The following is a 23,280-nucleotide window of genomic DNA, read 5'->3' on the forward strand; positions in this document are numbered from 1 at the left end:
AATAATGATTAAAATTACTATATATGTGCCACAGTGAGCTTTATATATTTACTAGGTATGTGTGTTTTTAAAGGGATGCCAAATGCTGTCATTTTTCTGTAAAGCAAATTTACCTTGCCTTTGGGTATAAATAAAGTTACCTTGACCTTGACCTTATAGAATGAGTAGTTAAATAACTTTCAGCGGTGTCATTAGACATGTTCATGTTTAAAGATGTATAGAATGTAACAGAGAGGACAATGTTTTGTACAAATGAGAATGGTTTACTGGTGTCTTTCAAAATACACCATACTCAAAAACAGGTTGTATTTTGCATATAATAACAGGATAAAATAACAGTTATTTCTAAAATGTTATACAAACCTCTTTACAATGTAATCAATCTCTGTAATTGACAACTTTTTTTCTAAACCCATTAGGAACATAAAGGTTCACATTCTTGTTTCTATTAAGATTTCTGCAAACATCTGAAATACTTTAATATAGAACATGCTTAATCGGTTGGAATATAGTATTTGTAATGGTGTTGTACTTATGTTTGTATATACAGTAGACAGCACTCAGCAATCTTCCAGTTTGTAGAACTGTTACTGTATGCTATATTGGAAATATTTGTTACTCTTCCTGTAGTAAAAAATCATTAGAATGTTAAAATTAGTAATTTATTTTGGCACTAGCCAAAAACACAGTAACAATGTGTGCAGCAGGAACAGATGCACTTCTATGTTTAGTGTACGGATTCCTACCAGGTGAAGCACTGAAAATATTATTTAAATATGTATATGTATTTTCAACTGGTGTTGTTTTGTGGTCTCATTCCCCAAGCAATTTGTTGCCTTATTTTGTCCCCAACACTCACTGCTGTTTCTGCAAAGTCAGCGTGCTAAGTGCTGTCTACTACAGGTAACTCCACTTCAAAAAACCTGAACATTCCCTTTAGCTTACTATTTTAATTGGGGGGAGAAACTAAGAAAGCACTTACAGACCAGATGAAAAAAAGGCTGCACATGAAAAAGGCACAATGGGCTACACTGTTAAGAGAACTTAACCACCCAGTCTATTGAACAGTCACATTCATTCCTTCATGTTACTGTTAACTACACCCGTGTTTCTATGAACTGTTAGGGTGGAAAACCTAAAACGTGTAGGGCAGAGTGCCTTGAGGACCATGGTTGGGTAACACTGACCTACACCACATCCATCACCCACATAGAACTTGTGAGAATGCTGTTAAATTCACTGCGAAAGTCTGGATAGCTGTGATAACCAAGGGGCAGCTTTAGTACACATCCACATGTGTGGGATTGTGGTCTGTGGAGGAAATCTGTAGTTTCTATGAACTCAATTAGTATGGCTTTAGCCAACAGATTGGATCCTGTACAGAACCGCAGGAAAATCTGAAGATAATTGAAATCAATTTCTCCAATGTACCTTTTCAGGTAACGAGAAACTGTTGACTGGGTAGCGGTCATCTCCTCTGGAAAGATTAGAAGCTCCTTCACTGTTTTTACAGTTGTTTTTTTTTCTGCAATGAAATGATGCAGTCCTTCTGGTGGGAGTAAACCAGCTACAGAACCCACAACGGGACGCCAGCACTTGATTACAAACATTGGGGCCTGAATAAGTACTTTGTGTCCTATCTGTGCCAAAACAGGGAGCAGTGTGTCCTTGGTAGGAACCTGCTTGCACTCATGTGCATCAAGTACTTCCAGCAATTCATCTGTATCCACTGAATTGAAGTCATCCAAAGCCTTCAGGAGAACAGATCGCTCTTCTTGTGAGACGCACAAAAGAAAGGAATCTTTTAAACTACTGGTTGTCAAGCCGTACAATATCTCCTCCAGAAAGGGTATTGCAAGCTTCACTGGGAAGTAACCAGCTTGTTTCCACCCTACAACAAACACTCTAGCTATAGCCTGCCATTCTTCACACTGAAAGTCATGCCGGATGAATGGGACTTTCACCTCAACTCCCAATGTGCAGCTGTCATAGAAATCCATCCAAAATTATGTCAGGCAGTCTCGCAAAACACCACTTCCTTCCCCCTGTTCAAGCTCTCCATTTGGTAACAACATTTTGATATTGACCTCAGATGAAATTCAATTCAATTCAATTCAATTTTATTTATATAGCGCCAAATCACAGCAGAAGTCGCCTCAAGGCGCTTCATAGATACAGAGAAAAACCCAACAATCATATGACCCCCTATGAGCAAGCACTTTGGTGACAGTGGGAAGGAAAAACTCCCTTTTAACAGGAAGAAACCTCCGGCAGAACCAGGCTCAGGGAGGGGCGGGGCCATCTGCTGCGACCGGTTGGGGTAAAAGAAGGAAGACAGGATAAAGACATGCTGTGGAAGAGAGACAGAGGTTAATAACAGATATGATTCAATGCAGGGAGATCTATTAACACATAGTGAGTTAGAAGGGTGACTGGAAAGGATAAACTCAATGCATCATGGGAATCCCCCGGCAGCCTACGTCTATTGCAGCATAACTAAGGGAGGATTCAGGGTCACTTGGTCCAGCCCTAACTATATGCTTTAGCAAAAAGGAAAGTTCACAAGCTATGGGATGTGGTATAGGGAAATTTATTAGCAACAAAAACAAAAACATAGTATCCATGGTGTAAATTGCAGCATAATTGTTTTTTCATTGGATCTTAATAACTTAAGTTCTTAACAATAATAATAATAATAATAATAATAATAAAATTCATTTAATATAAGGCAAAGACCCTACAATAATACAAATAAGGAAACTAAGTGCAAGTAATTATATTTGTACTGAGAAAGGAATTCTGAGTTTATTCACAAAGGAAAAACTGAAGCAGAGTGATGAAGGAGTACATCACACAATATGCCATTATTATACACTTCAAACTTACAAAGTTATTTCCGTCGATGCAAGTAGAAGCGTTGCAGTCTCCTGGCTTTTGTCCTGGCATCAATAGGCCATATTTCTATGACTTTTGCCCTGATGAGTCTGTAGGAGCTGGCGCAATAGGTGGGTGTTTTGCAATAATGAATCAGAGGGAAAACAGTTTGAGGGTCTGTGGAGGCAAAATATAATTCATACTCAAGGCATTTGTGTGCACTTATGTGTAACAACTGTATGTTAAACTAATTGTTAAATGGCCTCTTAGCCAGATCACTCTTGAAAAACAGAACTTCAATCTTAATAGACCTTTACCCGGATGTTACTATTATTCATATTATTTTTAATTATAGAAACTTTGTGAGATTAACCCTAATCAGACTAACATAATATCATTAACATTAAATTTTAATGTAGATGTAATATGGTGTAAAATATATACTATAAATACATATAGAATGTATTTTGTGAATTAAAGGTAAAGTTGTATCTATTCTTATCAGTTTAATTAGGTGCTTTCAATATAAAAAAAATAACAATAAAACTCAGAGGTGTGTACCATTCTGGGATTGCTGCTTCTTCATGTGTCCATCAGGTGACTTCTTTATGGCATCAGGGACTGATTTCAGCAGAATGCTTGAAGACTGAGCCTGATTATTGTTTCTTTCATCTTTAGTCTTTCTTTCTTCTTGCTGTCTCCTGTTCTGCACCTCTTGTCCCGCAGATTCTTTTTTCATTTTCCCCTGTCCCATGTTGGCTCCGTCAACAGTTGTGCTTGTGTCTTTTCCACCGTTTGTCTCTTTGTCTTCTTGGCTATGTTCCTCTGCCATCTCGGTGACCTTTACCTCCAGGTCTACAACTGATATACCCAAACAAAATTGTGTTTCATTTAATTCAGACGGCTTGACACTGACAGATATTCCGTTCAATTTCATTACAATCCAATAAGCATTTCATCTTCACTTACCTTTTTCAATTCAATTCATTTTTTATATAGTGCCAAATCACAACAACAGTAGATCCTACATTCACTATGTACCTACACAATAATCTGCATCTAATTTTTAGTAGTAGCAAAACCTATTTGAACATTCCTGTAGGAATGGATCTAGAAGACATATTTATGGTTTAGAGAAATATATTATTTATGTTAATTTAGAAAGATCAATTGGGATCGCTGTGAAAACAGAATACACTTCAACAACAGCTAAATTCAGTTGCTACTCATTGTCCACCTCGTACTCGGTTTCTATCTGATTTCTCAGACAATTTGCCGATTTATTGCTCTGTTCTAAAAAATAAAAAATTATTGTAAGTGATTTTAACATCCATCTAGATGCTAAAAACAACAGCCCTAACCTTGGATTTAATGATTCTATTGTTATAATCATTTAGCTTGTTTCAAAATGCGAACCCACCACTCATCACGAACTCCAGACCTTATTCTGATATACAGCATAGAAAATAAAGATTTAACTATATACTGTATTAAGTGAAAATCTTTTTGTGTGATTGTTTCTTAATAATATTTACAATAATTGATTATATAACAGTGGGGAATACATTTCATTACAGTAGCAGTCTTTCCTGTAGCAAAAAATAAGGATGGAATTTCTCCACTGTTAGCTTCCTTTAATATCATGTACACAATGCAGACCAGCTAACTAAACACTTACTCCCTCAGTGGTTGTTTATTTGAATCAGAAATCAGATACAGAAATTGTGTTGCTGAGTTTTGTGACACGATGTAGTTAGTTGTTGTTAGGACAAGAATAAAGTTGGAGTTGGATTAAAGTGAGAGCTCTCGTCTGTGTTTACCTCCACATTGGTGACCCCTGACTTGAACATCTTACGAGATGAAGATGATGCCCGCTCCACTCTGGATGCATCAGCAACCGCTGGCCCTTCGCCTCCTGCTGCAGCTGTGCTTGCTGTGGCGCTGAAGCTACCGGACTTTTGGCTCCATGATCCCCCGTCGTGGTTCGTGCAAGTGGAGGCTCAGTTTGCCCTTTGCGGCATCTTGACTGACGATACAAAGTATCACCATGTGGTGGGCTCGCTCAACCATCGTGCGATGACCCTCCTCTGGGACCCACCCACCCTTAAAGAGATCCTTCTTCGGCGCTACGCCCTCTCCAACGTGGAGCGAGCCGAAAAGCTGGAGAAAGGGCCTCGTGCTGGAGGGCAGGTCCATATGGGAGGGAGTTCCTCACCTGCTTTGTGACGTTTCCACCGGCTGCTCACACCCAGTGGATCCCCTTTCATGGTGTCGTTGTGTTTTCAACTCAATACATGCCCTCTCTCCTCCAGGCGTCCGGGCCTCGTTTAAGCTGGTGAGTGCCACGTTCATTCGCAAATCGGTGAAGGACTGGACAGCGGCGTGTGCTCCATGCCAACATGCAAAGATCGATAGACACACACACAGGAGCCCCTCGAACCCTTCTGTGTCCCTGGTAGGCATTTTGATCTTGTTGGCCCTTTGCCGCAGTCACAAGATTTCACACACCTTTTGATTGTGACGGCCTAGGCTGTCAGGCCGTCAAACCACGGCTTACCACCCGCAAGCCAACGGGATGTGCGAGCGGTTTCACCATTAACTCAAGGCCGCGCTCTGGAGGGCTCCACCCATTGTACAGGAAGTGTGTTGCTGAGTTTTGTGGCACAGTGTAGTCAGTTGTTGTCAGGTCAAAAATAAAGTTGGAGTGAGAAGTGAGAGCTCTCGTGTAGTCTCTGTTTAGCTCCACACTGTAATTGTTACCTTCAATGTGCATATGACCTCTTTCTTGCATTTGGATATAATCTCTTAAATTATAGACATCTTGTCTGACAGGGATTCAAAAGAGAATATTTGTACCAAATTGACTTCTCTTTATATGCTCCCTATAATCCAGAATCAAATTTAAAATCCATCTCCTCACATACAGGGCCTTGAATAAACAGGCCCCTTTTTCTCTTAAAGACCCCATAGTCCCATATCAACTTGACAGAGGTCTTTGCTCTGAAACTGCAGGATTTAAAATTAGAATGGGAAATTCGGCTTAAAACCGTCCTTTTTGATAAAGCTGAATCAGGTGACCTAAATTCTCTCTAGTTAGGCTGTAAGGTTCAGGCTGCTAGAGGTTTTCCCACTGTTGCCAAGTGGACTCATCAGATTGTTGTGTTTTTCTCCCGAATATTGTAGGGTTTTTATCCTACAACATAAAGTGTCTTGAGGTGGCACTTGTTGGAATTTGGTTCTATATAAATAAAACTGAATTAAAGTTCAAGGAGTATTTGGCTCAACAGAGTTAACTGACTGTCTAAATTGCTGCCAAAAAAACAGGGGTTGTTCCTGTTTTCCTCAATATGAGACAAATAGTAAGATGTCCTAGCCTGGAAAAGTATTTTTACAGGCCAAACAAAGAGTGCAACACAATTTCCTCTCTAGCTTATGAATCATCTCTTTTAAGGTCCATATTTTTGAGCTATAGGGAGTCAAGCATCTCTGGTTTGTTACCTTCCTTTTAAGAGGAGCCCCAATATCCAAGCTTGTATGCAGTGAGCATATAACACTATTAACAAGATCATCAACCTTTTCGGGAGTAAAGTTAAAAGTAGCTGCTCTGCATTGTGCATGCTTTTGAAGTGGAGGAAAAATCATTCTCCTGAATTAAATGCACAAGGTATATAACATTAATGTTCACACACAGCCTCTTCTAATTAAAACCACAGTGTCTAAAACCCTATGAATGACAGTACATTGAACATCCTGTGCTTGGACGGTGGGAAGAAGACAGCCTAACCTGCAGTTCATAAATTTGAATTAGAAAATCTGGATTTCAAGGCAAAAATGGAAGTGTATTCTAAAGGTCAGTTATATTGTGTTCCAGCTACCTTTTCCTGCTTGGTCCCTCCATGTCTCCCTGTTTTGATGAATTTTTTGATTCCATGTACCCCTGAAACCTTTGAAGTCCACTGTGGTCAGAGAGCAGCTGCCTTCTGAGTGTGTACTCTTCATGCTGGACTGCTTTCCGTCACTTCCAGTACTGTTGAAACTATGACAGGACACAAGTATAATGTTAAATATAGTTAAACATAGTGAGTAGTTGTTAGTTACTGCAGTTAATGGTAAAAATTAGCCAACAGTAAACTTAAAGGACGGAGTCTAGGGAGCTTGAAAAGAAAAGCGTCTGGACTTCTTTAAGTTTCCTCGAAAACATTTCATCTCTCATTGGAGATTCAGATGGACAGCCAAGTCTTGTCCCGTTTAAAGGAAAAAGGTCAGTCTTTTGAGGATGCCAATGTTCACATTTTAGACCGAGAAGACAGTAGGTTTTAAAGCGGAGTGAAAGAAGCCCTCTATGTCCACTGTGAATGACCATCTTTGAACAGGTGGCTTACGACGCCAACTGTCTTGCCTACATAGACAAAAAATAATAAGTAATGCATTTTAGTAAACGGTAAATTTAACTGTAACTCTATCTATCTAGATATATATGGAGCGATATAGATATATATTAGGGGTGCAACGACACTCGTATCGATATTGAACCGTTCGATACAGTGCTTTCGGTTCGGTACGCGTATGTATCAAACAATACAACATTTTTAATTTATTTTATCAACTTTCCTTCTGACGATGCTGTCTGTGTTGAGAGCTCAGTGGATCTGCGTTCGACTTATCCGCCTAGGCTGCACTGTCGAGCGCAGATCCACTGAGCGCAGCACAAGCTAGCGAGACAGAAGCTAAGCTCGTTGCAACATGCCAAATTGAACCTCCCCCACCCTCAATCAGATCTGGCGTTTGGAACTATTTTGGTCTTCATGTGACGCATGACCCTAAGGGTAAGCGCGTCATGAACAAAAGTAAAACAGTATGTTGGATGTGCCACGCAATGCTCAATTGGTGGGAACTAGTACGTTAGCACAGTTTGCTCGCACGTGTTGACGCCGTCCAGCCCCACGCACGGGGCGATCCGCGGTAGCTCGTTAACGGAGATTTGCCGTGTTGTGGCGTTGATGTCATTTCAACGAGATTAACGCTGACAGCACTAGTGGGAACACAACGAATATGACTGCACATTTACGCCAATATCATCCTAGTGCAAAGACAAGTGGAAGCAGACAAAAACAACAAGCACGCATGCTACAAACTTTACCCGAGTCATTTAGACAGCTGTTAGCACATGATTCTCCTTATGGGGGCCTGATATGTTTAATATGCTGCTGAGAATATAGCCCAGAAGAAGCATATAGTATATCTTTTATTTTGGAAAGAGCCATTTCTCTGTAATAAACTCTCTTTTTCCAAAGAAGAGTGATTTCTCGATCAGATAGATTTATTTTTTTATTACTTTGTTGTTTCAGCAACATTAAATTTAAAAACTGTACTTTTGAGTTAAAAGCTATTATATTGAAAAAGATTACATGTAAGAGCCCCAAGCGCTACAGGGGTGGCTGTAGCTTAGGAGGTAGAGTAGGTGCTCTACTACTTGGAAGGTTGTTGGTTCAGTCCCTGGGTTCTGGAGTTTGCAAATATCCTTGTGCATCCAACGCATCCAATATCCAACGCATCCATCGGAGTGTGAACATTAGATAGCAAGCATAGAAGAAGTGAATAAGGCAAGTTGTATTAAGCACTTTAAGTGCTCAGAGTCAAATGGTACTATATATTAATCAGTCTCTTTGTTAATACAACATTGAGAGACAAATGTTCTCAATTAAAAAAAATGTTTATTGACCTAATCGGACCATCTCTCCCTGTTCCTCACACCTCGGTATTCACCACTCATCCAACGTGTGAAACCTGCTGTGAGGACAATTAAAGTGTGGCCAGAGGGGACAGATTTAAAAACACAGACTGGAATATGTTCACCCACACAGACCTGGACCAGTACGCCTCATCTGTACTGGATTACATCTCCGAAACCACAGACAGTGTCACCACCCAGAAACGGATCACCATGTACCCCAACCAGAAGCCTTGGATGAACCGGGATGTTCGTCTCCTCCTGAAGGCCTGCAACACCGCTTTTAGGTCAGGAGATGCACACGCCTACAGCACAGCCAGGGCTAATCTAAAGAAGGGCATCAAAAAAGCCAAACACCATTACAAAAAGAAGGTAGAGGAACACTTCTCCAACTCCAACCCCCGACGCATGTGGCAAGGACTCCAGACCATTACAGACTACAGGACCACCAAACCCTCCCCCGCATCCTCTGATGTCTCCTTCCTCAACGAGCTCAACAACTTTTATGCTCGTTTTGAGCGAGGGAACCCCACAACCACAACCAAAGCAGACATGACGCCAGACCACCAACCTCTGACTCTCTCCCCCACCGATGTAGGAGCGGTGCTGAGCAGGATCAATGTCCACAAGGCTGCAGGCCCTGATGGCGTGTTCTCAGAGCGTGTTCTGGGGAGCTTGCAGGAGTGCTCACAGACATATTCAATCTGTCCTTGGCCCACGCTGTGGTACCGGCCTGCTTCAAATCCACCTCCATCGTCCCGATACCCAAAAACTCCAACCCATCTTGCCTCAATGATTACCGCCCAGTAGCACTCACCCCCATCATCACTAAGTGCTTAGAGCAGCTGGTCCTAGCACACTTCAAATCCTGTCTCCCCCCCACCCTGGACCCCCACCAATTCGTATACCGCCAGAACAGGAGCACAGAGGATGCAGTCTCCATCGCACTGCACTCTGTCCTCTCACACCTGGACAACAACAACACCTACGCCAGAATGCTGTTTATAGACTTCAGTTCAGCATTCAATACAATCCACCCCTCACAACTCATCAGGAAACTGACAGACCTGGGCATCAGTTCCCTCATCTGCAAATGGTTACTGGACTTCCTGACCAACCGCCCCCAACATGTCCAGCTGGATAACCACTGTTCATCTACAATCACGATGAACATCGGTGTACCACAAGGCTGTGTGATGAGCCCTTTCCTCTACTCCCTTTTCACCCACGACTGCAGACCTGCTGATGGTTCCAGCACCATCATTAAGTTTGCAGATGACACCACGGTGATTGGCCTCATCAGTGACAACGATGAAGCCGCCTACAGGGAGGAGGTGGATTGTCTGGCTGAGTGGTGCGACACAAACAACCTGCTGCTTAACACCGAGAAGACCAAGGAGCTCATCGTGGACTACAGGAGGAATGCTGACCCACATCCACCCATCCACATTAAGGGGACGGCTGTTGAGCGTGTGAGCAGCTTCAAGTTCCTGGGAGTCCACATCTCCGAGGATCTCACCTGGACGACCAACTGCTCCAAGCTGGTCAAGAAGGCTTACCAGCGCCTCTTCTTCTTGAGGACTCTGAGGAAGAACCACCTGTCCTCAGACATCCTGGTGAACTTCTATCATTGCACCATCGAGAGCATCCTGACCAACTGTATAACAGTCTGGTACGGGAACTGCTCTGCCTCGGACCGGAAGGCGTTGCAGAGGGTCGTGAAAACTGCCCAGCGCATCGCCGGAGCACCACTTCCTGCCATAAAAGACATCTACAGGAAGTGGTGTCTGAAAAGGGCTGGGAAAATCATCAAAGACCCCAGTCACCCATCACATGGACTCTTCACCCTCCTGCCCTCTGGGAGGCGTCACAGGAGCCTCCGGACTAAGACCACCAGGTACCGGAACAGCTTCTTCCCCACAGCTGTCAGACTCCCGAACTCTGCCTCCTGACATCTGACCCACATTAAACTCATGGACTGAACATACACACACCCACAATGGACAACTGTACCCTCAAACACACAATAATAACATGGACTGAACCACCACTCACAACCACTAGCACTTTATATAGCCTCTGTAGAAACTATCTACACCCTCACTTATCTTAACTGCACTACTGTATAGCTCTGTGTAAATAATCATTCTGTACATACGATAATTTTTAACCCTACAACTGTTTACAACTTGCATAGTTCCCATTTCTGTATAGCTGTATATCTCAGATTCCTGTAAAGTTATTTATTTCATATTCTGTATAGTTTTTCATATTTATATCCTGTTCATATCCTGTACATAGCTTGTACTCACTACAGCCTGTACATACTTATAGTTATAGAATATTCACAACATACTTCATACCGTGTACATTATAACATACCATAATAGACCCATTTCTGTAATATACTCACATATCTATATTATTGCTAATATATATTGTAATATATCTATATCACTAAAGCACTTCTGGATGGATGCAAACTGCATTTCGTTGCCCTGTACCTGTGCATGTGCAATGACAAAAAAAGTTGAATTCTAATTCTAATTCTAATTCTAATGTAAAAGCTAAACAGAAATGTTTTTAGGTGGTAGAACTGTATTTTAAGTTAACCAGTTCTACTTTTTGCTCTTGCATTTCAAAAAGAGGCTTTGTGGGCATTGTGGTATTGTGGGGGTTGATGCCTATACTTGAATTGGCATCAACCCCCACAATGGCATTTCACACTAATGTCTACTTTAGGGGATTCTGGATGAAGACAAGTCCGGTAGCACAGGTGCCTTATAAATATGTATTACTCTTCATTTTTCTCTGGCCTATAGCCCGACAATACTTTTAGTTCAGAGTAGTTGTACTGGTTTTTATATAGAGTACACACAGCAACTGAGACAGATTCACACACATTAACAAATAATGAGACTGCACTGAAAGTGAGAATTTTGTGTGGATCACCTGTACTGTCTGAAGACAGGCAATTCAGAGCGAGAGGTCTCCTCGATGAGTGGTGTCACAATATTTTCGATCATTTCTGTCAACACAGTGAATGTTGGCTCCACAATGAAATCAATGAATCCTACAAAAACAGACATTCATAATTGGCACAGTTTTTTTAAATTCTCCCACTTAATTCAAGAAACAAATGTTTATTAGAGCCTTCTATATTACACACAAAAATTGACATTTATAGTTAGTTTCATCATATGAATAATCACATGGAAGGAGGAAGCAGAATCATAGATTCATCACATTTTCAAACCTATGAAGTTAGGGACAAGAATTCCTGATCAAGTACCAATTATTAGCAGCCCCTAAGAGAACGACAAATTGATCATGTATAATTACAACCTGTAATGCAAACTTTAAATGGTAAATGGCCTGTATTTGTATATCGCTTTACTTAGTCCCTAGTGTAAAGTCCCTAAGTACCACAAAGTGCTTTACACTACATTCAGCCATTCACCCATTTATTCACATTCACGAACCGGCAACCTTCTGATTACAAGCCACGATCTCAAGGTCACAAACCTAGCGAACTGGCCCATGCAACACTTGATTTGAGGTCTTGGCTTGCCTCATATGTGACATGTCTAAAATAAATGCACCACAAATTTCCCACGTGTGGGACTAATAAAGGTTATCTTATCTTATCTTATCTTATAACCAATGTTCCCTCTAAACTGCGCGCCTGTGCAATCTGTGCTCACTGCTCGCACGGTCTCTGCGCACAGAAAATCTGCGTTGTGCACAAAAATAAAAATCTAACCTGAATTAAAATTAAAATAAATACATTAACAATTCATTCTGTTTTGCAGTGGAAGTCAGTAAGTGACCAGCGACTGGCTGCTCCAGCCAATGATGCGATTCACATTCATATATACGCAGCAAATCAATATAGTTGACAGGCTATGACAGCGTCCTTATGTGCCGACACTGGCGTTTTAGCTAGCAAAGCGTTGTGGCTGATGTGGAGTGAAGCCACGTTAATGATAACGTGTACAACCATTGGAGATGTGAGTAGGACAGACGGAACAATTGACGGAAAACATGTGGACTTTTTACCAGTTTATAAATTGTGTTGATCGGCCACGTAAAAACAGAGTTATGATAAAAAAATATCTGCAATGTCTGTTTTTTTCTGAATACTATATTTACTTTATTTACTTATATATTTTATATTTACATAGTTTATATTTACTGCGGGAATTTATATATAGTTTATATTTAATGCGGGAAGAAACGGTAAAAACAGCGTTTTATAAGGAAAGCGCTCAAAAGCGCTCTCCGCCTATGAGCAAAAACAAAACCAAAAAACCCCACACCCTTTCCTATTAGTGGAAAATGTACCATGTCAACCAACAGAGATACTGCCCATCTCTGTTGGTTGACTGTAATCTCTGTAATCCAATTAAAGTAAGGGATTACTATTGCAAAAAAGGTAATTCGATTACGGTTACTTTCCCGTAAGCACGCTGCGTTACTGCGTTACTTAAACTGTGATTTTTTTGCGAGAGTGTCTCATGACAATGACGTAAGCGAGTGCAACGTTCGTGGCAACAGCTGTGGCAACAATGGATAATATATCGAGTGCGGGAGAGAGTATGAGCTTTTTTCAAGTAACGTGACCAACACTGTCGACCAATCAAAAAATGATATGGCAACATGGCATTTAGTTGTTTAGGAAGGGGGGGAAGTTTTAGGAGTTATGGCGGTGTTTTGAGATGTGAGAGATTTGCGACGTTTACTCATAATACAAGTCAGAGCTTTATAAAAAAAAAAAAGAAAATTGTGTTTTCAAAATTGGAGTTCAAGTTAATTTTACCAATAGTGTTAACATACTACACAGGTCATGAAGAAGACTTTTTAAAATTTTCATAAGTGGGCTAAAGTACTTCATTAAAAGTAATCTAGCATAAATGTAAATGCTGTAATTTGATTATTTTAATAAACCATGTAACTTGGATGGATTCGATGCTGGCGTGACCACAGTGCACAAGTCTAATGTTGCTCATAGTGGTCCAAGGGACCGCTCAGGGAGTTTGTGTGTTTGCTCAGATACATGAACAATTAGAGGGAACATTGTCCATGAGACTGCTAATTAACTACTACCAATCCACCATTGAGAGCCTTCTGACCTACTGCTGCACACTCTGGTTCAACTGTTATACTGTGGAGGATAAGAGGAAGCTGCAGCAGGTGGTAAATTGCTGGCTGTCCAAAAAACGGTGAGAGCTTTATAAATGGTATATTTTAGCTGAACAGCTGAGAAGCTCATTGGAGCCTCTCTTACCTCCAAACTGTGAAACAGTTTCTTCTCCCAGACTCTTGAACACTCACAAACTGGACTGACACACATAAACATAACTTTATACATTTCATCACATTTATACAGTCTTAGACAGTCTTAGACTGTATAAATAACTGTATACTGCATACGGCACTGTATAAATACAATTTAATTGAAAACTGAAACTGAATTGAATATTAACTCTTTTGACTTACTAGTATTTTTGTTTCATGATATTCAGATTCCACATTTATCTGTAGGCACTGCAATTCTTCCAAAAATGAACTTGAAAAAATATTATTATATTCACTTGGCTGTTATTGGTCACTGACTGCTGCTTGACAAAACTTAAAATGTATCCAAAATATGCTAATCATTTAGAAAGAAGCATTAACTGTATTTAAGAACTTTACCTATTTGGGACTGGGCCACCATGGTGGATTTGCGGTCACAAAGAGGGGAGAAAGGTAGACCCAGCTCTGCTTCCCTATCTCCCTGAAAACAAATGACACCGCTATGTTTACAAAGACAGTTGGCCTCAATAATGTACACTGTAATTCAAATTCGGAAGACTTTATTTATCCCCAAGGGGCAATTAAGAGAGACTGACCTTGCCGACCGTACATACAATACACAAACATCACATTGGGGAGACAGGTCAGGCTAGACAGCTGTTACTTTAGCTGGCCGGTCAGCCGCACGAGCAGCGACCCGGAACCGAACAATGGAAAAATGCACAACATCAGGAAGGACAAGGAGAAAAAAGAACTCACTCCAGACTGAGCTCCTACTGGGAGATCAGTTTGAGAACAGAAAAAAACCCTCCTCCGCGCATAGCACATGAAAAAATCTTAATACACCACTGAAACGCATGACAAGCAACAGGGAAAGGTAAAAGGTGAGAGACAGCCAGTGTAGACAGCGCATCCGGGCCTGCAGAATATGCGCTGGTCCCCTTTGATCCACCATCTGCATCAGGAGGGAATAAGCATCGAAGGCGTTTGGAAGGGGAGGGGGGGATGAGTGTATATCTGCATGTGTATATGTAAGAGTTATTATGTGTACAACTAACCAATGCAATTTCCCTGAAACACTGTTTTTAATTCTATTGAATTAGAAAAGTAATGAAGTGACTTAAAAACTTTTATAAAATAAAAGTTCTTTTATTTTATGCCTTTTATTAGACACTATGAACTGAGACGGAATGCAAGCCTCCTCTGAAAACCACATCGACTGAAATGGGAAACAGACTCCACCACAATAGGAGACTAAACAAAATGTTTGTACCTGGCAAGAAATGTTTCTATTTTGTTATGTCAAAGCATAATTTTTTCACCCTATGTCTAGTTGGCTGTTGAAGAGTAATGTTATCTGCATGGTAAACTACTGTGGTCCAATAATTAAGTTGCAATAACATTACTCATACCTTTCTGAAATACCGTATTCAGCTGTAATACAACTTGCACATGTGAAGTGTTTAAGTTTAATTAAAGAACTGCAGTAGATTAATATTCCTATTTTTGCAGTCAGTCCTAAACAGTAATTGTTTTCCTGTCTGTGACTGTACTGTAATTGCAGATGCAGATTACAGCAAAACAAAGCTCAAGGTTTTTTTTATTTGTTTGTTTCTTTTTTGGCAGCATATGAAAACTTCTAGGGTCCTTACTTCAGTAGATGGGCAAGGTGTAAATAAGTCTGTGCATACTTCTGTTCCATTTTTGACTTAATGATTGAGTGGTTATTTCATGTCACAGAAATTTTGTTTGAGCATGTGTGTGTACAAGTATATCCAGCTAGCTGTGTATATGTATATATTGGTTTGTTTGTTTTATGTGTCCGATAAAAGGTTATCATCATTATAGTATGGCTCCCACTTCCTTTACACAATAAAGTGTCAATGGAGGGACTAGGAGGTAGGTGCTAATTTTTCAGGTGACTACCTGTCTGAAGAACTCCTCAAGCAGGGATGTTGTCCAGCGATGATGGAGGTCCCAGCATTTGGCAGGATGGCTGATGTCAGCAGTGTGCAGCAGCAATGATAAAGCCTTTGGTTTGTCAATCCTGTGAATAAAGAGTGGTTAGTCACTGGTGGGTGTAAACAAACAGCAGCTGTTCAGCTCCCAAAGAAAAGTACATTAAAATTGGGTAAATATGAGTGTACTTTTTGAGTGCAATGAAACTTCCGAGAGTAAGATCTAGAGAGAAACCATGATTGCTAAATCAGTTTCATCTTTTCCAAGGGAAAAAAGAATTATTGAAAGTAAAGCTAAAGATTGGCCATTGGCTTTTGGATATAGAGACTCTGTAAATAAGATCAGAATTTTCCTGATTTTCAGCAAGCATCCATCAAATATGATAGCTACACATTAACGTTGCTGACAGTATTTAACAAAAATATCTTTATCCCAGTCTTTCATACTTTACTGCTGATTATAATAAGAGTTTGGAAGCCATTACTCACGCCTCAGACTGCTGCAGGAGGCTTTTCATGGCTTTGATCTGCTGAAAGTGGCAGGACATGTCAGTGGCCAATACCATATCCACTACTAAGGCTCGCAGTTCTCTGAAAAAATAAATGTAGAAAGTAAAATATTCCAGAATTAGAAATAATAGCAATCTGAAAGGATTAGGATTCAGGAACTGAATCTGAAATCTGTCATTTAACAGAATTTTTCATAAATGATACAGTATTTTCCTGTTATTTTTAAATATGTGAAATATCAACACGATTATTTAAAAAAAAAAAACTGTCAAAGTCTGTAAATTAACATGAGTAATAAAAAATAAAATAAAAAACCTGTACCTGTAAATAAACATGTTTTACATTTTTAAATAAACTTTTTACACAGAAAAAGAGTGCAAAAATACAGTTGCAAGTTTAACATAATTTCATATATATTTACCTTGTTTATTTAAAAGATAAAACTGTTGAATTCTAATTTTGTGCACTAAATACACATTCAAATGCACATTTGGTGCATTGAGCGTAAAATGACCCCAAAATGCTACTAAAAGAAGTAAAGTTTCTGTAATTTTATGTGGGTTTGTTAACTAACAGGTATGTTGTGAAATTATAGAAGTTTGGTGGGGAAATGATATGAATGATTTTTTCAAGAGTATATAACATCTACTAGTAATCTACAAATGGTGTATGCTATATTACCAAAATTGGTAAAATAACAGAAAAATAATACAAATAGAAATACATATTAATTATTATTTTTAAGATATCACCTTATTTTATGTCTTGATGCATGTTCAATCATACAGTTAAGTAAATCCCAAAAAGTTGATTTTTTTCCTTTGGACGTAGAGTTTTCATTCTTATAAACAATACATTTGCACAGTAACTGAAACCAGCCCACTGAATGAACAATGGACTGTGAGGTCAATTCGTTAATCATTGCAAATTCTCATGACCACCTACAACGACTGATCAAAGCCTATTGATCATTGATCAAAGTGATCAATGGCCATGAGTGCATTGACAGAGAGTTGGGGAAGGGCTGGAATCACAGCACTGTAAGATGGCTAAAGATGTACTGTTAGGCCGCCTCCTCGATTCAGAGATGCCCCCCGACCTTACACACACAACACAGACATCACATGGGGATACAGGTCGGAGATCGGTAGCGTTACAGAAAAAAAAACACACTGAAATATACACTACAATGGGAAAAAAAGAGACCTCTGCTCATGCTGGGCTCCTGGGAGGACAGCATGAGAACAGGAAACGAAAAAACTCCTCTGCACAAAAAAGCACATAAATGTCCACAGCACGACATTATGGAGCACGTGAAAAGCCACAGGGTCGGGTGGGGGGTGAGGAGTAATCCGAAGCAAACACAGCAGCCATCCTGCCCAGCGCTACCATTCCAGCGCGGGCTCAGACCTGCCGTGTTCCCAGGAGGGAACAAGCAACGAAGGCGTTTGGAAAGGGAGGGGGGATGAGTGTGTGCATATCAGTGTATATGTATGTGTGTGCGTGTCCAGAGTTCAGCTGAGACAGCGTCCTTCGCCCTGCTAGGCTAAGTAAACAGTCTACCAGCCAACCCAGGTGGCCTTGCATGGAATGGGAAGGAACAGACTAAACACAGTCGTTATCAGGGTGTTTTTGTTCGGCTCCAGCCTTGCAACCGCAGCTGGCGCCAAAGGGGTATCCGCATAAGTGATGGTGCTTTTTACTTTAGTGCGAACAGCTAATATGAATTTCAAAGCAGTTCTAACAGTCCAACACTGGTCTCTCAATCTCCCGTTGGAGAGCCGCGAGCTTCGCCATGATGTTACCCATATGGAAAAGATATATATAAATCTTATAAAGTTTTTATCTGTCTTGTATGAAACTTGTATGAAAAGCATACAAGAGTGAAAACACATATAAGATCCCTTGAAAAATTATACAATGAAACTTGTATGTTTTGTATACTTACTAAAAAATATATGAAAGTAATGAGAAAGTGCCCACTTTCATGAGTAAATCATGTAAGCCTTATATGATTTATATATGATTTACTCATGAAAGTGCCCACTTTCATGAGTAAATCATATATGTTTTTACTATTTCTTTTCCATATGGGTATCAAATTTGCGCTCTGTGATGTTGTCATTCTTGTGCTCAAAGAGCCGATTCTGAAAACTCACGACCACAGTGAGCCTTCCCAAGATGTCATCCAATTTGCGCTCAGAGATGTTATTCCGAGCGAGCCCTTCCAAGATGTAATCCAGTCTGCTCTCAGAGATGTTATTCTGAGTATTCACAGCAGCCGTAGCCTTTCCAAGATCTTATCCGTGCTGTACTCAATGAGCCCATTTTGAGAAACTCACGCCTCTCCCATCGTCTCAATCCCAGCGGGCAGCCTTGTGGGGGTTTGAACAGCCGGTTCCGCTTCCTTAATTCTTCGATAAGCCAGGGCCAAGCCAGCTCCGATCAGCAAGAACCCTGTTACCATAGTTCCGAATAGGTAGATATCTTCAGCACTCAGGCTCACCCAAGCTGAAACTTCTCGTTGAGAAAGGGGTGTCAATTGCATTCAGGGACCAGTTGATCCAATCCATAATTCCTCTTTTAGGTTTTAGAGAACAGACTGTGAGAGAGTGTTCCAGGGAAAAGTAGTACAAAAAAAACACGTGACTAGACAAGGACATAAGAGGCTAAGCAGCGAAGCTAAGGGAGGGGAGGAGAGGAGAAAAGTGCGACCGCCTTCGCCAAGAGAAGGCGAAAAAGAGGATGCTGTGATTTCAGCCATTCCTCTTGGGAAGTTGGGCAACTGCAGGGACACTTTATAGATAAATATGAATGGAAAGTACTGTTAAGATGACAGCATGCATAGATGCAGCGGCTTACTGTTCTTCATGTTTGATGCTTTGTTTTCTATATTTTATACATGTATATGTGCGGGTGTATGTGGCTTTTTACTACTGTATGTCTGGCAAGGTCGTTAGGGCCTTCTGAGTTTGGGATTACACTGTGCCAGGAACATCAAGTGGGACTATCATCACTTCCACAGCATTCCAGAGGATATAATAAGAACTCCACAGTGTCAATGGTTGGTTCTTCCCAGTGGCCAGCAGAGGAAGTGTAAACACGGGAGGCAAAGGCGAGGCTGCAGGGTGGGCCCACTAGCAAGGCTAAAGAAAGCCACTGCTTCTGAGCATTTTCCTCTCCATTAAGTCCATAATCAACAGAATCAATGAACTGAGAACACGGGCTCCAGTCAACAACTGTGTACGGGACAGTAGCATTGTATTACTCACAGACACTTGGCTACAGCAATCAATACCAGACTCAGCTACTGAGTTAGCATGCTGCACTGTCCACCATCACGACAGAAACAGCCACTCCAGTAAGAACAGAGGAGAGGGTTTATGCTTATGTATGCATCTACATCAATGCAAACATTGGAAGGCAGGAGCAGCCCAAGCCTAATGGTGCAGGAATATGCTGGCCTAAGTCTTCACTAAGATCTTCAATGCTTCAATCCTGCCAAGCCTAAAGTAGTCCACAATCGTCCCACTGCCTAAACAGACCAACATTAACAGCCTCAACGACTACCGACCAGTTGCTCTAACACTCGTTGTAATGAAGAATTTCGAGAAACTGGTCTGACGCCACATCATGTCCTGCCTGCCACCTGCACTCGACCTACTTCAGCTGACATAATAGATCAACTGAAGATGCTATTGCTACAACGCTCCACACCACCATATCCCACCTGGAACAACAGGCAGGGCTCTAGAGTGCGACCAATTTGGTCGCAAATGCGACCAAATTTTTCAGTGGTGCGACTAAAAAAAAAAATTTGGTTGCACCTGTGCGACCAAATGTTCGGGTAGCAAAAAAAAAAAAAAAAAAAAAATCTGCAACCTTCCCTGTGGTCAACAACAGACACACATTATGCCCCTATCGTGGACTAAACCAATCAGAGATAGTAAGGGGCGGGACCTCTCTGATTGGCCGTGGTCCAGTTGAAAGTGCAGGTGGAAGTGGGAGGTGAGTAGCTTGAATAAAGCGATATCAATTCATTAAATCCTGAATCGACTTTTAAATATAACTGTGTTTGGCCAGAAACGCCAGATTCTCAGATTAAAGCTCACAAAACCATTTCAACAACAACCAAACAGCAAATGAGAGCAGGTACACGGATTCCACACAAAGACGTAAACACAGAGGACCGACGCATCAGAATCAACTTTGTCTTTCTCGGCTTTCTCACCCGACGGCCCGTAGACGGACACGCTATCGGAGCTTAGCGATTCTGATGCGTCCGGTCCGCGCTGTGTTTACGTCTTTTTGCGCTGATTCTGAGCTGCAGGTTTTGTCTCTCTCCAACCAAAATTCACCAAGCCAGCAGCAAAAGAAGCGGCAAACTGCGCTTCACATTTGATCAATGTCGTCATGAATTTTGCTGTTTTGCTTCCACGACTATTAAAATCACACTTCATGCACAGCTAGCTCTCTCTCTATCTCTCTCTATACTTCAAGAAAAGTTTCCCGTCTCCAATCTCTGTTTTCTGTATTATTCATTCGCTTATTACCCACCAGTCTACCGTTGTTTACAGCGCTGTCGGCTGCTGTCTTTTTCTTTTCTTTTTTCACTTAAATGACCTCGGACAAGAAAGCCTATTTTTTCTGTTGTTCAATACCAGAGATGGGCAGTAACGCGTAATCTGATTACTTTTTTCAAGTAACGAGTAAAGTAAGGGATTACTATTGCAAAAACGGTAATTAGATTACCGTTTTTGCGTTACTGCATTACTAAAACCGTGATTTTTTTGCGAGAATGTCTCATGACAGTGACGTAAGCGAGTGCGCCGTTAGTGACAACAGCTGTGTGCAGATCAACAGTGGATCACATATCGATTGTGGGAGAGAGTGTGAGCGTGCAGCGTTTAAAGCGTGGAAGTACTGACCTTACTCTGAGTTTGATTCCATAAAAAGTGACAAAAACATTAGCGTCCATCGTGTGTGGGAAGAAAACTTCTTTTTACAGCGAAAAAAACCCCTAAACTTCCAAGCAAGCACCGAGTGCGCAACGACGTAATGCGAAATTCACAGAGAAACTCGCGGATTCTTCAACTGACCGTGGCACACCTGCACCAGGGTAAACCTCCGCCTACCGCAGTCCTGCTTTACAGGTGAAAACAGTGGCGTGTCTAGAAAATTTTTGTTGGGGGGGCCAGGTAGGGGCACAGATTTGGAGAAGGGTGGCAGATGTAATTGGCAGATAATGTTTAAAAAAAATTCTACCAACCATTAACCATAATTCAATAACCCTATAAACCTAATAACCGAATGCGCTTTTAACTCTTATTAGAATGAGATTTTAACCACTATGGTGCAAAGTTTTTAGATACTGCGTTGATAAAGTACAAGAGATACAATCAGTCAGTGTTTACTCAGCATTCAAGGACAGCAATATTTGCATAGTATTTTTACTGACATATGGTGCACATATGTTTTGGGCAAAAACAGTTTTGAATATTAAAATACAAACATTTGTAACAAACAATTGACAAATTAGCCAATGCCAATGTAAAATTTTATCTGCCTATTTAAAAAAAGAAGATAATCTTCTCACAAACTGGTGATTTTGAAACAGGAAAAAAGTGGGGAAACAACTGAAAAGACTAACATTTGAATAAAACCTGAAAGCAAGTAAATACTTGCTATGCTGCCTTATGGTAAACTTTGGTAATATTGATCAAGAACAACACTGGCTGATGATGAAATACAGTCAGCTGGCATGGTGACACTGCCAGTATTAACCTGCAGGGCATTTTGACTAGAGACCGGCCCACCAGGTATTAAAGCCATAAAGACTTTGAATGAAAACAAATGCTGTTGTGACAGTGATGTACACTGTCTTGTTGGTATATGTATGATTTCTATACATTTTACATCAGATAAAAACTTTGGTTGTAAGATTTAGATAATTATTTAATAAAAGCTAGATATTTTAAATGAGAGTAAGAAAGAAAAGTATTTCTTTGTGCCCCCCTCTCCCTGTTAATGCCCTACCTGGCCCCCTGGCAAAACTTTCCTAGATCCACCCCTGCACAGTTACCAGCTGTCAGCTACAGTGGGGCAAAAAAGTATTTAGTCAGCCACCGATTGTGCAAGTTCCCCCACCTAAAATGATGACAGAGGTCAGTAATTTGCACCAGAGGTACACTTCAACTGTGAGAGACAGAATGTGAAGAAAAAATCCATGAATTCACATGGTAGGATTTGTAAAGGATTTATTCGTGAATTAGGGTGGAAAATAAGTATTTGGTCAATAACAAAAATACAACTCAATACTTTGCAACATAACCTTTGTTGGCAATAACAGAGGTCAAACGTTTACTATAGGTCTTTACCAGGTTTGCACACACAGTAGCTGGTATTTTGGCCCATTCCTCCATGCAGATCTTCTCGAGAGCAGTGATGTTTTGGGGCTGTCGCCGAGCAACACGGACTTTCAACTCCCGCCACAGATTTTCTATGGGGTTGAGGTCTGGAGACTGGCTAGGCCACTCCAGGACTTTCAAATGCTTCTTACGGAGCCACTCCTTTGTTGCCCGGGCGGTGTGTTTTGGATCATTGTCATGTTGGAAGACCCAGCCTCGTTTCATCTTCAAAGTTCTCACTGATGGAAGGAGGTTTTGGCTCAAAATCTCACGATACATGGCCCCATTCATTCTGTCCTTAACACGGATCAGTCGTCCTGTCCCCTTGGCAGAAAAACAGCCCCATAGCATGATGTTTCCACCCCCATGCTTCACAGTAGGTATGGTGTTCTTGGGATGCAACTCAGTATTCTTCTTCCTCCAAACACGACGAGTTGAGTTTATACCAAAAAGTTCTACTTTGGTTTCATCTGACCACATGACATTCTCCCAATCCTCTGCT

At 40.9% G+C, this 23,280-nt stretch overlaps 1 protein-coding gene across 1 annotated transcript in view; it reads right to left on the minus strand.

Annotated features, from left to right (window-relative positions):
• Positions 1-2,866: 2,866 nt before the first annotated feature.
• The window catches only part of pde1ca (phosphodiesterase 1C, calmodulin-dependent a), a 42,101-nt gene continuing 21,687 nt past the window's right edge, over positions 2,867-23,280 (minus strand). The window contains exons 11-17 of the mRNA XM_026180899.1: positions 16,351-16,452; positions 15,830-15,950; positions 14,303-14,384; positions 11,558-11,678; positions 6,750-6,910; positions 3,436-3,735; positions 2,867-3,051 (exon numbers count right to left, since the gene is read on the minus strand). Coding sequence (XP_026036684.1) covers positions 2,891-3,051; positions 3,436-3,735; positions 6,750-6,910; positions 11,558-11,678; positions 14,303-14,384; positions 15,830-15,950; positions 16,351-16,452 — 1,048 coding nt within the window. The 3' untranslated portion in view covers positions 2,867-2,890. The remainder of the gene's footprint in view (positions 3,052-3,435; positions 3,736-6,749; positions 6,911-11,557; positions 11,679-14,302; positions 14,385-15,829; positions 15,951-16,350; positions 16,453-23,280) is intronic.

This window comes from Astatotilapia calliptera, chromosome 9 (assembly GCF_900246225.1).
Source record: "Astatotilapia calliptera chromosome 9, fAstCal1.2, whole genome shotgun sequence".
Taxonomy (NCBI): Eukaryota; Metazoa; Chordata; class Actinopteri; order Cichliformes; family Cichlidae; genus Astatotilapia; species Astatotilapia calliptera.